At 32.5% G+C, this 14,276-nt stretch overlaps 3 protein-coding genes across 7 annotated transcripts; 2 read left to right on the top strand and 1 right to left on the bottom strand.

Annotated features, from left to right (window-relative positions):
- On the top strand, window positions 428-4,223 carry LOC109358712 (actin). 3 transcript variants are annotated; one of them, XM_019603116.1, is made up of 6 exons: window positions 428-547; window positions 1,189-1,261; window positions 1,851-2,244; window positions 2,965-3,578; window positions 3,902-3,988; window positions 4,100-4,223. In XM_019603116.1, exons 2-5 carry the CDS (start codon window positions 1,202-1,204, stop codon window positions 3,965-3,967), a joined length of 1,134 nt encoding a protein of 377 aa, XP_019458661.1. In that variant the 5' UTR covers window positions 428-547; window positions 1,189-1,201; the 3' UTR covers window positions 3,968-3,988; window positions 4,100-4,223. The 3 variants fall into 3 exon arrangements, with proteins under 3 accessions (XP_019458661.1, XP_019458660.1, XP_019458662.1); XM_019603115.1 differs by having other exon boundaries at window positions 3,902-4,004; window positions 4,095-4,223; XM_019603117.1 differs by lacking the exon at window positions 428-547 and adding an exon at window positions 569-586 and having other exon boundaries at window positions 3,902-4,004; window positions 4,095-4,223.
- LOC109358713 (outer envelope pore protein 16, chloroplastic) lies at window positions 4,591-7,211 on the bottom strand. Its single transcript, XM_019603118.1, has 6 exons — window positions 6,989-7,211; window positions 6,858-6,909; window positions 5,638-5,669; window positions 5,504-5,537; window positions 5,338-5,405; window positions 4,591-4,867 (listed from the first exon to the last, which is right to left on the bottom strand). Exons 1-6 carry the CDS (start codon window positions 7,100-7,102, stop codon window positions 4,727-4,729), a joined length of 441 nt encoding a protein of 146 aa, XP_019458663.1. The 5' UTR covers window positions 7,103-7,211; the 3' UTR covers window positions 4,591-4,726.
- On the top strand, window positions 11,559-13,920 carry LOC109358642 (probable serine/threonine-protein kinase PBL10). 3 transcript variants are annotated; one of them, XM_019602997.1, is made up of 7 exons: window positions 11,559-11,671; window positions 11,833-12,143; window positions 12,356-12,491; window positions 12,566-12,708; window positions 12,802-12,925; window positions 13,144-13,470; window positions 13,504-13,920. In XM_019602997.1, exons 1-7 carry the CDS (start codon window positions 11,620-11,622, stop codon window positions 13,578-13,580), a joined length of 1,170 nt encoding a protein of 389 aa, XP_019458542.1. In that variant the 5' UTR covers window positions 11,559-11,619; the 3' UTR covers window positions 13,581-13,920. The 3 variants fall into 3 exon arrangements, with proteins under 3 accessions (XP_019458542.1, XP_019458541.1, XP_019458540.1); XM_019602996.1 differs by having other exon boundaries at window positions 13,144-13,620; window positions 13,687-13,920; XM_019602995.1 differs by having other exon boundaries at window positions 13,144-13,920.

The raw sequence follows: 14,276 nt of genomic DNA, 5'->3' as shown, positions 1-14,276 counted from the left end.
TTGTTAAATAAAAATTAAACCATAAACCCGATCATTAAATGAAATTAAGATTCACAATAGATGCTTTTGATAGATAAATGCAATAAAATATAATCATAATATTTCACCCAAAAATGCATGACATAAAAACAATAGTAAATATTTCCATAATTAAATTATTTGAAGTGGTGAGCTATATGGATGGAATGCAAGATAAAAAACAAAAATAAAAGTAGAAAATGTGTTTTTAGAATGGATCTAAAAATGAAAATAGAGGGTGAATGAGTGGAATTTGTGGTAACCCTAAAAATGAGTGACTCTATAAAAAGCAATGAAGAAAAATTGAAGTTTCAACGCAGAAAAGGGTTGTAGCTTCGGAGCCACACACGAAAAGGACACGCGTGACCAACAACATGAAATACGTAGTAGTTAACATGAACGCTTCATTTATAAACCCTAACATATTACATGTTCAAGTTTGGTTTTGGGTGTGTCCATTCTGTCTCATCTTCTCTCCAACGCGTGCGGTTGAAGATTGGAGAATTCTCTTTTTGACGCACCATTTCAGGTTCTAAGCTTGCTTTTCTAATGTTCCTTTCTTCCATTTGTACGTAACGTGCATGAATTTACCACATTTGTGTGTTTGTATCACAATTCATGTTCACAAGTTAACGGTAGTTCTATTGTTAACATGTTTATAAACTTTTGTCGTTGTAGAAATATGGCATTGCTTCTGCATTTATAGAATTTATGGAGTCGCACACTTAAAGAGTATTATAGGATTAGATAAAAAATACCTTTTTTCTCTCATTTGAATCATGTTATTTGTACTATAAACCTCACTTTTGCAAAGCATATTCGATAAACAAGCGTCATTACTCATTTTGCCAAATCTAGTTTTGGTCGGTAGTTTTAAACTAGGTTTTATGCCTTTACCTATAAATTTTGGAATCAAATCAAATAATCTTTGGCATTTTCAAAGATTAAAGATGAAGATGGATTAATGTTTGGTCGACCTTTCATATCTTGATGCATTTGGACTTTTATTAGGATCTATAACTCCAGGAAATGTTACAAGTTGTGACCGTGATCTGTTTATGGTTGTTCCTTGTTAGTTGTTACATATGATCAATATATGGTTGATTTTAGACTCTAAGCATTGTATATTAATTTTCTAATTTGGTGTATATCAATATATGATTTGTGCAGCTTTTGAAACACAATGGCAGACGGCGAGGATATTCAGCCACTCGTATGCGATAATGGCACAGGAATGGTTAAGGTAGCATATCAGAATCATTGCCAACTTCTCTTTTTGCTTGTTGTTTATCACATGCATGTAAATTAGACTTACTTGATCTAGTTATGGTAATAGTTATCATATTTGAATGATCAAGTTAAAGATTTTAAGTGTTTCTTGAGCAACTAGGCATTTTTTTTTGGGAAAAAGGGAATATGGTGAGAAATGATGTTTTTTCTTTCATTTTACAAAAAAAATAGATAAACGTATTAAAAAAGTTGTTGTGACCTTAAGTTAAGTGTTATACCTTCCTTTTTGTAAAGAAATAAAAAGAAAAGAAATTGTTAGGAACTCAGTTATTTTTGTAGGTGTATAATTTTTTTTTTTGCTTTCTACAAATTATATTGTTGCAATTCATATTGCAAAAACACTGAGAAATCATAAAATGAATATTATGATGATTTCTCATTCTTTGATTAAGGCATGAGAAACTTTATTTATAGCACATGAATATGTGACAAACTTATCTAACTAACTAATAAACGCATGTTATAAAACAATTTAACATGTGTTAAATGTAGTAGTTTTGTTCCGTGAGTGTAGTAGTATATTAAAACGTGCAACATTGTAGGCTGGTTTTGCAGGAGATGATGCTCCAAGGGCCGTGTTCCCAAGCATTGTTGGTCGTCCACGTCACACAGGTGTGATGGTTGGTATGGGACAAAAAGATGCATATGTTGGTGATGAAGCTCAATCAAAACGTGGTATATTGACTTTAAAATATCCAATTGAACATGGTATTGTGAGCAATTGGGATGACATGGAGAAAATATGGCATCACACTTTTTACAATGAACTTCGTGTGGCTCCAGAGGAACATCCAGTTCTACTCACTGAAGCACCTCTTAACCCAAAAGCTAATCGTGAGAAAATGACCCAAATAATGTTTGAGACTTTCAACACTCCTGCTATGTATGTTGCCATTCAAGCTGTTCTGTCCCTCTATGCTAGTGGTCGTACAACTGGTTAGTCATCTTTTGATTTATCAACACTAATTTAGAATCCTCTGTCTTAAAATTTTTGTCTCTTCTTATTCCTATCTAATATATATAAATAATATGACATGGTCTTTTTTATTTTTTCTATTTAATTGAATGAAGCATTTTAATTAGTTCGGGACACAGATAATATATGAATCAAGACAATAAATCTCCATTAATTCTATAGTTAATGTGTCCCATTTTTTTCATAAGCAACATAATTGGATTAAAGGATAAGGAATGCAACACAAAAAGAACAAATTAAAGCAAAGATGTCCAAGATACAACACCAAGGTCAATACACCAATAATGTGTTCTTTACATTAACATAATCCATCATATTCTAAAATTTCATTTTGGTCTACTATAATGATTTTTTATACAGCTAAGTGTTTTTTTATTATATTATCAAAGATGTTTTCTCACCTTTTTTTGGTAAGGAACTAATCCCTTTTGGGATTCATGGTTGCCCCTACCAATAAGTATCGCTCACAGGAATCGAACATTCGACTTTGATGATCTAGTGATACTTTATACAACTAATTCGGGCCAACTTTTGTTGTCCTTATGTTCTTGTTATGTTTTTGTAAATGTGTGTATAAAACATAAAAAATAAGTTAATACAGATAACTTCATTTGTTGTGTGAGATAATTTTGCTAATATCTATTATACAAATAATGTAACTATTACATTAATTTGTGCAGGGATTGTTTTGGACTCAGGAGATGGTGTGAGCCACACTGTCCCTATTTATGAAGGGTATGCTCTCCCTCATGCCATCCTTCGTCTTGATTTAGCAGGGCGTGACCTCACTGATGCCCTAATGAAAATCCTTACCGAACGTGGTTACTCTTTCACTACTACAGCAGAGCGTGAAATAGTAAGAGATGTTAAGGAAAAGTTAGCTTACATTGCCCTAGATTATGAGCAAGAGCTTGAAACTTCAAAAACTAGCTCTGCTGTTGAAAAGAGCTATGAGTTACCTGATGGACAAGTAATCACCATCGGCGCGGAGCGATTTCGTTGTCCTGAAGTTCTCTTCCAACCATCCATGATTGGAATGGAAGCTGTTGGTATTCATGAAACCACATATAATTCAATTATGAAGTGTGATGTTGATATCAGAAAGGACTTGTATGGAAACATTGTACTCAGTGGTGGTTCTACCATGTTCCCTGGTATTGCTGATAGAATGAGCAAGGAAATCACTGCTTTAGCACCAAGTAGCATGAAGATCAAGGTGGTTGCTCCTCCAGAAAGAAAGTACAGTGTTTGGATTGGTGGTTCTATCTTAGCTTCTCTCAGCACCTTCCAACAGGTAAACTGATAAACCATTCTTATTATTCATACAACATATTTTCAGAACAACTCATATTTATATACATTTATTTACTCTACTTCAAACGTGATACATTGATATTTACTTACACTAAAGGTTATGCCAATATATTTAGTGACACAAAGATGTGAGACAATAGATATAATCCTTTTTTACCTTCCTTCACGGGAATTGATGTTTAAAAAACCACATGGGATTTATGTAACTTATGACAAATAGCATGTTACTTCCTTATGCATTTACCACATGGGATTTATCTTTGATACTTATGATGATGAAGTACTTGTTTTTTTTAAATGTAGATGTGGATCGCAAAAGCAGAGTACGATGAGTCTGGTCCTTCAATCGTACACAGAAAATGCTTTTAAATGTTGCAGCGTGGCTAGGTGGACATATGGTTTCCTTGTTTGGACTTTGGAAATACATTGCTGTTGAAACGACTAATGTTTTTTACTTCCAAAAATTGTTTTTGTTGTGAGAATGGTGAAGTGAGAGAATGTGAGTTTAATGGCAGAGTTAATTCTTTCATTTGTTTTGTTGTGCCAACTTTGGCAATTGTTGAATAGTTGATCTTTAACCATAAAAGACACCCGTTTCAACTTGTTTTTACTTTGATCCTCTTAATCATATAATTTTCTAACAAATGTGGCAACATTATTCACAGATGCTTAGTTGAGGTAAAACATAGGAATGTTATGCACTTTATGAAGGTAGTTTGCAACTACATTATTTTTATGAATAAATTAATATTCGATATCAGAAATATCCAATATCCTTATCCTTTTTTGTGCTTAGTTGTTTGCATGGAAGATTTATTTTTCTTTTTCAAATGAAAAACTCTTACTTGCCTTAGTTCATGAAAGATGGGTGAAATTTGAAAACATGTTCATCCAGAGCCTCCATTAAGACCAAAACCCAAAGTCTAAGTTGAACTAAATTGCATAAGGCTAGCTTGTGGAATAAGCAATGTAGACTAACAATTATGCAGGAAAAAGCAACATAGTTGATTAAAACATAGGTTTAACAGAAATTTAAATAACCAGGATAGTCAACATAAATAACCAATAAAGACAGATAGAGATTCTACAACATGCAAGAGTACCAGTAAGACATTGATTTCCATTCATTCAGGTGAGGTAATTTATGAATTCTGCTGCAGTAGCAACTGCTGCTCCGGTAATGGCAGCAATTGCAATGCTTTCTTTCTTATTGTTGCTTGCTGCAGATGCCAGAGCCCCTGTTATCGCCCCTCCAATCGTTGCATTCTTCTGCATTACATCCAAGTTCAACAGAAGAAAAAATGTAAGACTCACAACTGAAAAATGGAATCACGACGAACCAATGAAATAACCGATTCACAACATAAATCAGACATTTGACTTCATGTGTTTTGAATTGTTGTATCAAAGAGTAGTTAAGACAACTTCTATCTTAATCTCCTCCATCTCCAACAACTTAAGCTGTACAGATTGGCCATCTTTATAAGTTCTAATCCAATAGCCAGATTACCGTTGAGACTCGTTTAAAGCCAAAACATGAGGCATGTTAACAACAGCTAGAATTTTTTTTTATCAGTTCAGATGCTATCAGATTTCAAAGCAACTCCAGAAAAAGTGCAATCTCTAGCATGGAATCTATAAATCACAGTAACTCTGTTAAAATATTGAAATCATATTTGCTTTAGAAAATTCTGGTGATTGGACAATGGTAAGTCCAATTCCCACATAGAGATAATTACCCAGTCCCTGTGGCCTCGGATCCTCTCGACCCCATATTCCAGTCCAACGTATACGCCAGCTACAGTTCCTGTAAGGCATAAAAAAGAAAGTTACACAGAATGGAACCAAATGCATCGACTAAATGAAGTTGCCCTATTAAAAATATATCATGCAACACACTCTTACCCCAATATGCACCTTCTTTACACATCTTCTTCAGCTGCAACAACACTGCATCTCATGAGTAAGGAATGAAAATTGCATGCATAACTCACTGTCTATTATTGCCCATGATTAACAAAGTAAAATCACGAACTTACCGTTTTCTCAAAATCGTTACTTGAAATACTTCCTGCAACAGGCATGAGTTGTTAGTTTTGAACAAAGGCCATCACAAGTGAAAATAATAATTCTGTTACAAGAAACTTAGAGGGAACTTTATACTTAGATGCTTCTGTTTAGTACTGAGCAGAATATTAGCAGCACAACACAGAAGGAATTGTTTTGCTAATTCACATTTGCTCACATTTTTATGTTTTTGGCTTTTGGTATTTGTGTACTTAAAAAATGGGAATGGACATTGTGCTACTCAATTGTAGGAGCAAGATAAATACAAATATTATAAATATAACAAAAATGAGAATCTATCTCTCTCCCACTTGACCATTTGATAAGAAAAAAAACAATTGAGAGGATTCATTTCAAAAGAGTAATTAAGTTATGTTTCTTGAACATCTAAATAGGGGCACCATATACTGATTTTTTGCTATTTTGATGTACTTTTAAAAATTCCGTGTCGACAAGGAAGATAAAAAAAGTGAGAGATAAATGCCAAATTTGATGTTCAAATAAAAGATTCTTTAAAAAAAGATAAAGACAAAAAATTTCATTTATAGCAATTGTAGCTATTATCCCCTTTGGAAATTGGACCACTTGACACTAGTAACAAAAAATATCATCCCAAACTTCTTTGAAACAAATGGACAAAGATCTGTTTTCTCAAACTGTGTTCCAAACCATAAATTTTTTTTTCTATTTTTGCTTTAATATTATAGGTTCGGGACATGGTTTGGACAACAAATCCTTGTGCGAAACAAACATCAATGAAAATATAAAATTTCTCCATTCTCGTAGACCATTGCCTTTGATCATTAGAAGTAAATTCTAGTGTTGTTCTTGAGTTCAAGCAATTCCCGAACTATATATGGATACAATAACAAAAAACATGTAACAACATGAACAACCAAGTCTTCTACAAAACCTCTTAAACATTAACCATATACATTTTCTTAATATTACTCTTCCTCTAAATATTGGGCTGATCTATATAGTCTAAAAACTAAAAAGCCCACCTCGAACATATGGGTGACACAATTTATGGAACAGCAGATGTTGTCCGAACATACGACAATAAATGCGAAATAAAATTCCATATTATTAACATTAATAATGTAAAAAATGAAACGTTAGTGGTTTAGTACGTTTTTTCAGAGTCTATAACAAAAAAGATAGAGCATTGAAGAAGAAAATGAAGGTTGACCTTTTTGGATAACATGAAAGGTGTCTTCAGCAGCTGCACGCGTGGCTGCGACCTGAAGAAGAAGAAAAACGACATCGTTTAAGAAAACGAGGAAGAAAAAAAGGGTAGAGGAGAAAAGTGAAATTAGTTACAGTTCCGATCTTTAAGAAAGCATCGAGAGTGAGGTTAAGGAATGGATTTCCCATGTCTATAGCTACATCAACTGTTGGAGTAGATAGTGAACCTGAAACTCTGTTCCAACTCATCTTTCCTTACAACTCAACACACAATGAGGGAAAGAAAGGAATGGAGAAGAGGAATATAAGATAGGATGAGGTGGGGATCAAAATCCAAACCCAAGTGTCTCTCACGACATTTTATAGAAACTAGTTATAGTCTTATAGTGAAAAAGGTGGTCACAAGGGGTAAGATGTAGGAGGTTAAAGGTGGGTCTCACCCATAATAAAATATTAATAATTGCCGATAAAAAAAATATTTTTTTAAATAAAAAAGTAGTTTTTTATTCAGAAGAGAAATTACTTTTTTTTTTATTCAGAAGAGGATATAATAGGACCAAAAGTTTGTATTTAGTCAATCAAATTTCATAAAATGGAATATGAATAGAAACACATGATCTTATACTAGGAAAGGGTAAAATATCATATTGCAAGAGACTTAAAATATTCAAAATACTTGAAGGGGAAAAGTAAATTATCCTCAAGAATCTCTCCAACCAATGAAGTAGATTTCCAGACCCACCAACAAAATGTTCAAATATATAAGAGTAGACAATGTTGAAGTATAATTAAGTTAAAATTTAATTTTTCAGTATCTATATTTCTGATCGACTTAGGCATGTGTATGCTTGCACCCCAAATCAAAAGAAGAGAAACTCAACCATACTTTCAACAAGGTGTCCTCAATCACAAGATATTGGGTGATTTCGGTCCATATATGATATATTCATTAAATATATTTATACTCACTTATTTATAGAAATATATATTAAAGTTAATGCCTCCAAGATTTAATACTACACACACAAAAACTCATTGCTCCTAAAGTACATGATAATCTCGTGAAGAGTATTGCTCTAGAAGTGTGATGCCTTGTTCATTTATAACTTTCTTCTTTGGGGTTAACTTTAAGGAATCCAATATATTGGGTAACTTTAAGGAATCCAATATGGCGTATTCAAAATTACAAAAAAAAATTAACCTTTCAAAAAAGTAATTCAAAATAATTGAGAATTTAAAAGTTGTATGAATGCTGCTACCAATGCTTTATTGTAAATGAGGTGACAAATAACCATAGTTTTGGTTAATCTTTAGCAAAACACAAATAAAAAAATACTATTATTCACTCGAGTTTTTGGTTTATCTAGCATTGATATTAATTTTCCTTTTCTGGATGTTGCATCATATAAATTGTGGTTGTTAGAGTCATTACCTATCATTATGTGGAAAGAAGAAAGCATCTATTAATATGTTCCATACTTGGTCAATGTTATTATATAAAAGAAATTGATAATAATAGCCACATTAAATAATGTATAATAAAGTGGTATTGCCGACAATAATAATATTATTAGGGACCACAATCACCACTGCAACCAAGTTTTAAATGTTTATCTCTTGTATAAAATATCTCCCACCTCAGCTCAACAAAGGAACTCATAATGAAGTGAAGAGGAAATATGAGAGCCATAAAAACGGTAAATCATCCACATCATTTTTATTTTATTTTATTTTAATAAACAAAAATCCTCTGAATATTTTTTTTCTCTTCATATAAATCAATTAAAAGATCAAATATGCATGATATGATTCAACTTGCTTTTTGGAGATACAAACTAAAAAAATATTAACAACTAACACATTTGTATTACTAGCTGAAGTTCAACTTATAATCAATATTAGTGTATAGAAGGATACCTGTTATTAATATTATATTGGTCATTATGATAGTGATATGATAATATATTGATTTCATCACTAATTAAATTATATATTAATGAACTTAGATATACATATATTGTATTAACATTAATATTGAAGAAAAAATGTGTGATTGACTTTATCGAGGATCTTATTTTAGAAGTATAAACAAATATAGTATTTATGTGTTTGATATTTCATAACAACAAGTCACTTTCATTAAAGAAGTAGATTTAAATGAAAATCGGTCACTATTAGTGATATGATTAAGGGTGATGAGGACTCTATCCAACCCATCTCGTTCACTCAGATCGGCCTGATCATGATTGCATTTAAATGATATCAAGTCTCGTTGAATCTATGATTGAGTTCATATTAAATAATAATATCACTATGTAAACAACATTTTTATAGCCTTCAAAATGTTTGTGATTTATTTTAGTCAAGATTTAAATTTGCAAATTGCAGATAATTTAATATCCTTTTCTTCGGAATGATTTCATGCCCAAAATCGGAAGATTGGTCGTTCAACGCAAAAAACATGTGATAAACAAATTGCTATGTGATAAATTAAAAAAAAAGTTGAACACTTGCTAGTGTAATAGCCTTCACAGGGCTCCATTATTTATAAAAAAAAATGGTTTCCATATATATACTCACACTATATGCAATCTTATCCGAGCCAGGAATATTTACATGTATGTGAGGCTAATTCTCTCGACAAATATTTTTTCTATCCATAAGACTCGAACCCAAAACCTTATTTAAGGGAATCAAATATGTAATACTTGAACTAATATCCGTTGATCCATTATTTATAAATTGTGAATAAAACAAAGATTCCTTCCCATTTTAATAGTGAAAAACAATGTGGTGTGAGAAAGGATTGACAAATCTTCTTCTTTCATACGTTCATAAAAGTAAAGAGTGTGGTTTTCTTGATTTAATGACTCATAGGGAACTTAGTTAAGCTGATTTATGCTTATTATAGTGATATTATTATCGTATCACGAATAGTTTCCTATTTGTATATTTGTTAGGTTTTGGGCTTATGTGAACAAAACAAAATACTCATCTTTAACCTAAGTTCTTATAAAGGTTGACTATTATGTGATTTTGAATTTGTTCGATGTGTCGGTTGGTAAACGAGGATAGCGGATCCGGACTCACAGGATTTTGCTTCCACGAAACGCTTACTCCTAATGATACTTTTACTACATATATTATTGATTATGTACTATGTAACTATATAATAATTTATTAGGACTTAAAAGACTAGGAAACTCAATTTAAAAAACTAGTTTATTACGGGAGAGTTTAATAATTTAAGTACTATATTAAGTTTGTTATTCTACTCAGTATGAGATTTCTAATATTGCTGTCTCATTTGAGGGTCGATGTCTACGATAACTTTCACTATAATGACACTAACTCGATAGGTAATCATTTCTCTTTTGATGATTTTACTTACCTATCAGTGTTTGATAATGTACTTTAATCTGACCCATAACTAGTCATTTCCATGACAAAATTCTCAATGAAAATATAAATCGCTAAAAATTAAACACACCAGTAAAGTTCAATCCAAAATAGTAGTCTACTAGTGGGAGAGTTTCATAGCTTAAGTATCATATTAAGTTTATTATTCTATATTTAAATACATGAAGATTTATTATATGGAAGAACTACATGACTTAAATACCATATTAAGTTTGCTATTTGATTGAGTATGAGACTCTTTAACATAATTCAATTAAACAATAACAATAAAAGATTGTAAAAATTGATGCAATATTACAAACCTGCGTCACATCTTGAATTAGGATGCTGCCATCTCATGGACGAGTTGATTGTTCAGGGATTAAGAAATTTATTTATTTTCTTCATAAATTAATAATGCCTCTTTCATTGTAAATTTGTTCCTTTGGGAGACTAGTATATATATAAATAATTCTCTTTTTAATATCAAGATACTTAAAAAAAAAAAAAACTCGTTGCACGTATATAAAATTAGATATATTAAAAAATTGTCACGTGAAATAAGAGATTTGCATATATTATAGAATGTAGCTGGCAATGGTCCCACACAACAGTTATGAAGTGAACTATAGATGATTTATATTTATTGGATGCAAAATGCTGACAATGATTAAATTCCAACCTGCACCTTCTAAGAGTCATGAGAAATTCTACATTATACATTATACATTTACACCGACAATAACTATAACATTATACAAGATTACATTTGTCTTGTAACTATCTTCAAATTAAAAATGATTCTATCAGCCAATATATGTTTATGTTATTCTATATTCTATATCTCTGATGGAAAAATTATACAATATATACACGTGAATCATACACTAGTTTGTATTAGAAGTATAGAAGAATTATTTGGCATCTATAATATAATAATAAAATTAATTCTAAATGAATAATGAATAATATAATAACTACATATAAATGCGAAATGAAGGTAAAGAATGACTACATATTGGAGTTAGTGTTTGTATATATGAAAAAGATGAGTGGGACCATACAAGGTTGGTACGTATTGCAATTGAATTGAAGGATAATAGAAAGGTGGGTCCATTCCATAATAATAATAATGCAATAGCAATAAACATGAATGAATGAATGAATGAATGCAACATATATTGCTACTGAAACTCACCTTTATTCTCTGTACAAGTACTACTAATCTCATCAATTCCTTTACCCCCAACCACTCATTAATAATATCTAAACAAAACCATTCTTTCTTTCTTTGTTCACTTCAACTTTCATGTTTTCTGCACTTTGTTGTGTGATTAGGATCTATATTCAATAGAAAATAAAGGGTCATGGGAATTTGTTTTTGCAACCAAATTAAAGCTGAAAGCCCCTATAACAGTGGTATCATATTATTATACTTTCCCTTTGCTTACATCTCTGTTTTGTACTTTGTTTCATGATTCATCCAAGTAAAGCACTTTGTTTTCAAAAGAATTTTGATTTGGTTACATGGTAGTTACTAATAAAAGTTTAACTGAAATTGACATGATATGGTTTGGCAGTGTTTATTTCAAAGAATGTGAGTACAAATGGAAGTGATCTGAGCAAAGATAAGGCCTCAGTAGTGTTGGTTCCTCGGAGCGAGGGCGAGATATTGCAGTCATCAAATTTAAAGAGCTTTACTTTAGCAGAACTTAAGATTGCTACTAAGAATTTCCGTCCAGATAGTGTGTTAGGAGAAGGTGGTTTTGGATCAGTTTTCAAGGGCTGGATTGATGAGAATTCTTTGGCTCCTGCGAAACCCGGCACTGGTATTGTTATTGCTGTCAAAAGACTTAATCAAGATAGCATACAAGGTCACAGAGAGTGGTTGGTAAGTGATTACACTCTCTTCTTTATATCCTTTTTACTTACTAATTATCTCTCATAGTAATCAGGGCAAGGCATGGATAATTGTATACACTACACTATATAACATGAAATATGTTTAGTTTTGCTCCATATGGTGGAACCAAAATAAGAGGAATTGTTCTGTTATGCATACATTACATATTTGTCTTAGTGTGTTTATGTTTTCACTTTTAGGCTGAAGTCAACTTTCTAGGACAGTTTTCTCATCCTCATCTTGTGAGATTGATTGGATATTGTCTTGAAGATGAACATCGTCTTCTTGTCTACGAATTTATGCCTCGTGGAAACTTGGAGAATCATTTGTTTAGGAGTGAGTTCTTCTTGTCCCATCATTTTACATACTTCAACTCGACAAAGTTTGTTTAACAATGTTTATTGTAACAGGAGGCTCTTATTTTCAACCACTTTCTTGGAGCCTCCGATTGAAGGTTGCTCTTGATGCTGCCAAAGGACTTGCATTTCTGCACAATGCTGAAAACAAAGTGATATATCGAGATCTCAAAACTTCAAATATCTTGCTCGATTCGGTATGTGGACTTTTAATCTCCTTTCGAAGTTCGTTATATATAGAAACTATTTGGATCACATTTCTGAAACTATATTTCTTGAATTGATCATAGAATTATAAAGCAAAACTTTCGGATTTTGGGCTAGCGAAGGACGGACCAACAGGTGACAAAAGTCATGTCTCAACCAGGGTAATGGGAACCTATGGATATGCAGCTCCCGAATATGTAGCCACTGGTATTGTTGAGTTCATGTTGCTGAACCATTTATGCTTCATGTTTTACCTTCTCTGAGTTGGTTGCTATTCTAGATCATAGTTACATGGTCGGCAGTACTAGTTACAGTATGCTAAATCCGGTATGCAGTAACTAGGCTAAACGAGGGAACCATGTATCTGTCTTATATTTTCAACTTAAGCTTTTTAGTTGATTGCTAAAAAGACTTTGTTATTGTAGGTCATCTTACTACAAAGAGTGATGTCTATAGTTTTGGAGTTGTCCTCCTGGAAATGATATCTGGCAAGCGAGTAGTTGACAAGAATCGACCAACTGGAGAACACAATTTGGTGGAATGGGCTAAACAATACCTGGCTAACAAACGTAAGATTTTTCGAGTTTTGGACAGCCGTCTCGAAGGGCAATACTCAATAGATGAGGCCTATAAGGTAGCAACGCTTGCTTTGCGATGCCTATCAACAGAAATCAAGTACAGACCCAACATGGACCAAGTTGTTGCAGTTTTGGAGCAGCTGCAGGTTCGTAATGTAAATGGAAGGAATCAAAGTCCTTCTGTTAATCGGTCACGAGCTCGTCAAAATAGTGCTGATGATGCTAACCATGGAAGGGTCCCCACGGCTTATCCCCGACCCTCCGCTTCCCCTCTCTATGCTTGAGTTTGCAAATACACAACCTTGAAACATAACAATGTTGAATGTCATTCTGTGGCAGGGGAAACATCATGCATGATTTTGTTGCTATCACATTCATAAACTCATGCTCGTCCTAATAGGATGTACATATCATATTTCAGCTAATATATTCAAAACCAAACATGTCTCTAGCATTTCTAGATTTTGTTGCCAATGTCCAAGGACTATAGTGCATGTATTCTGAGTTCTGTTAAGTGTTTTCATCAATTAAAAGTAGCTGGCTAGGTCTATGCTATTGTATGATGGTGTGGTATAGTTGCCCAATCTATTTGCAATACTTTTGTTTCCATATAATGCATTTAATTCTGCCCACATGATATGGATGGATAACCATATAGTGTTATTAAACCCGAATCGATAATCAATCTAATAACCAGACAGTGTTATTAAACCCGAATCGTTATAAATGGCTTACTAAACACTAAAGAAAAGAACAGAATGTTTAAATAATTTCCCACCCTCCCCACATGTTAATAAAGAATTCTTCACTCTCCAAACATGTTAATATTAAGAATTAAGAGTAATGTTCTGTGTGGGACACTACGGTCAAAGAAAAGCAACTGGGGCCATAGTTGTGACTTGAGGACTTCAATTCATGACTCATTCTCTCGATTGAGTATTATTTACTATCATTGAGTAATATTTACAGTATAGCTGGGA

The sequence above is a fragment of the Lupinus angustifolius genome, chromosome LG10 (genome assembly GCF_001865875.1).
Source record: "Lupinus angustifolius cultivar Tanjil chromosome LG10, LupAngTanjil_v1.0, whole genome shotgun sequence".
In the NCBI taxonomy this organism is placed as follows: domain Eukaryota; kingdom Viridiplantae; phylum Streptophyta; class Magnoliopsida; order Fabales; family Fabaceae; genus Lupinus; species Lupinus angustifolius.
The sequence above is the reverse complement of the archived record's forward strand: the minus strand, read 5'-3'. Positions and strand labels throughout refer to the sequence as shown.

What these genes read in the sequence shown, in the direction of transcription:
- LOC109358712 (XM_019603116.1), top strand. Translation starts at nt 1,202, where the DNA reads ATGGCAGACGGCGAGGATATTCAGCCACTCGTATGCGATAATGGCACA. An exon ending in ATGGCACAGGAATGGTTAAG is followed by an intron (nt 1,262 to 1,850) that starts GTAGCATATCAG and finishes GCAACATTGTAG; the next exon opens with GCTGGTTTTGCAGGAGATGA. An exon ending in TGCTAGTGGTCGTACAACTG is followed by an intron (nt 2,245 to 2,964) that starts GTTAGTCATCTT and finishes TAATTTGTGCAG; the next exon opens with GGATTGTTTTGGACTCAGGA.
- LOC109358713 (XM_019603118.1), bottom strand. Translation starts at nt 7,102, where the DNA reads ATGAGTTGGAACAGAGTTTCAGGTTCACTATCTACTCCAACAGTTGAT. An exon ending in GTAACGATTTTGAGAAAACG is followed by an intron (nt 5,538 to 5,637) that starts GTAAGTTCGTGA and finishes GTGTTGTTGCAG; the next exon opens with CTGAAGAAGATGTGTAAAGA. An exon ending in TAAAGAAGGTGCATATTGGG is followed by an intron (nt 5,406 to 5,503) that starts GTAAGAGTGTGT and finishes TATGCCTTACAG; the next exon opens with GAACTGTAGCTGGCGTATAC.
- LOC109358642 (XM_019602996.1), top strand. Translation starts at nt 11,620, where the DNA reads ATGGGAATTTGTTTTTGCAACCAAATTAAAGCTGAAAGCCCCTATAAC. An exon ending in TGAAAGCCCCTATAACAGTG is followed by an intron (nt 11,672 to 11,832) that starts GTATCATATTAT and finishes ATGGTTTGGCAG; the next exon opens with TGTTTATTTCAAAGAATGTG. An exon ending in GGAGAATCATTTGTTTAGGA is followed by an intron (nt 12,492 to 12,565) that starts GTGAGTTCTTCT and finishes TTATTGTAACAG; the next exon opens with GAGGCTCTTATTTTCAACCA.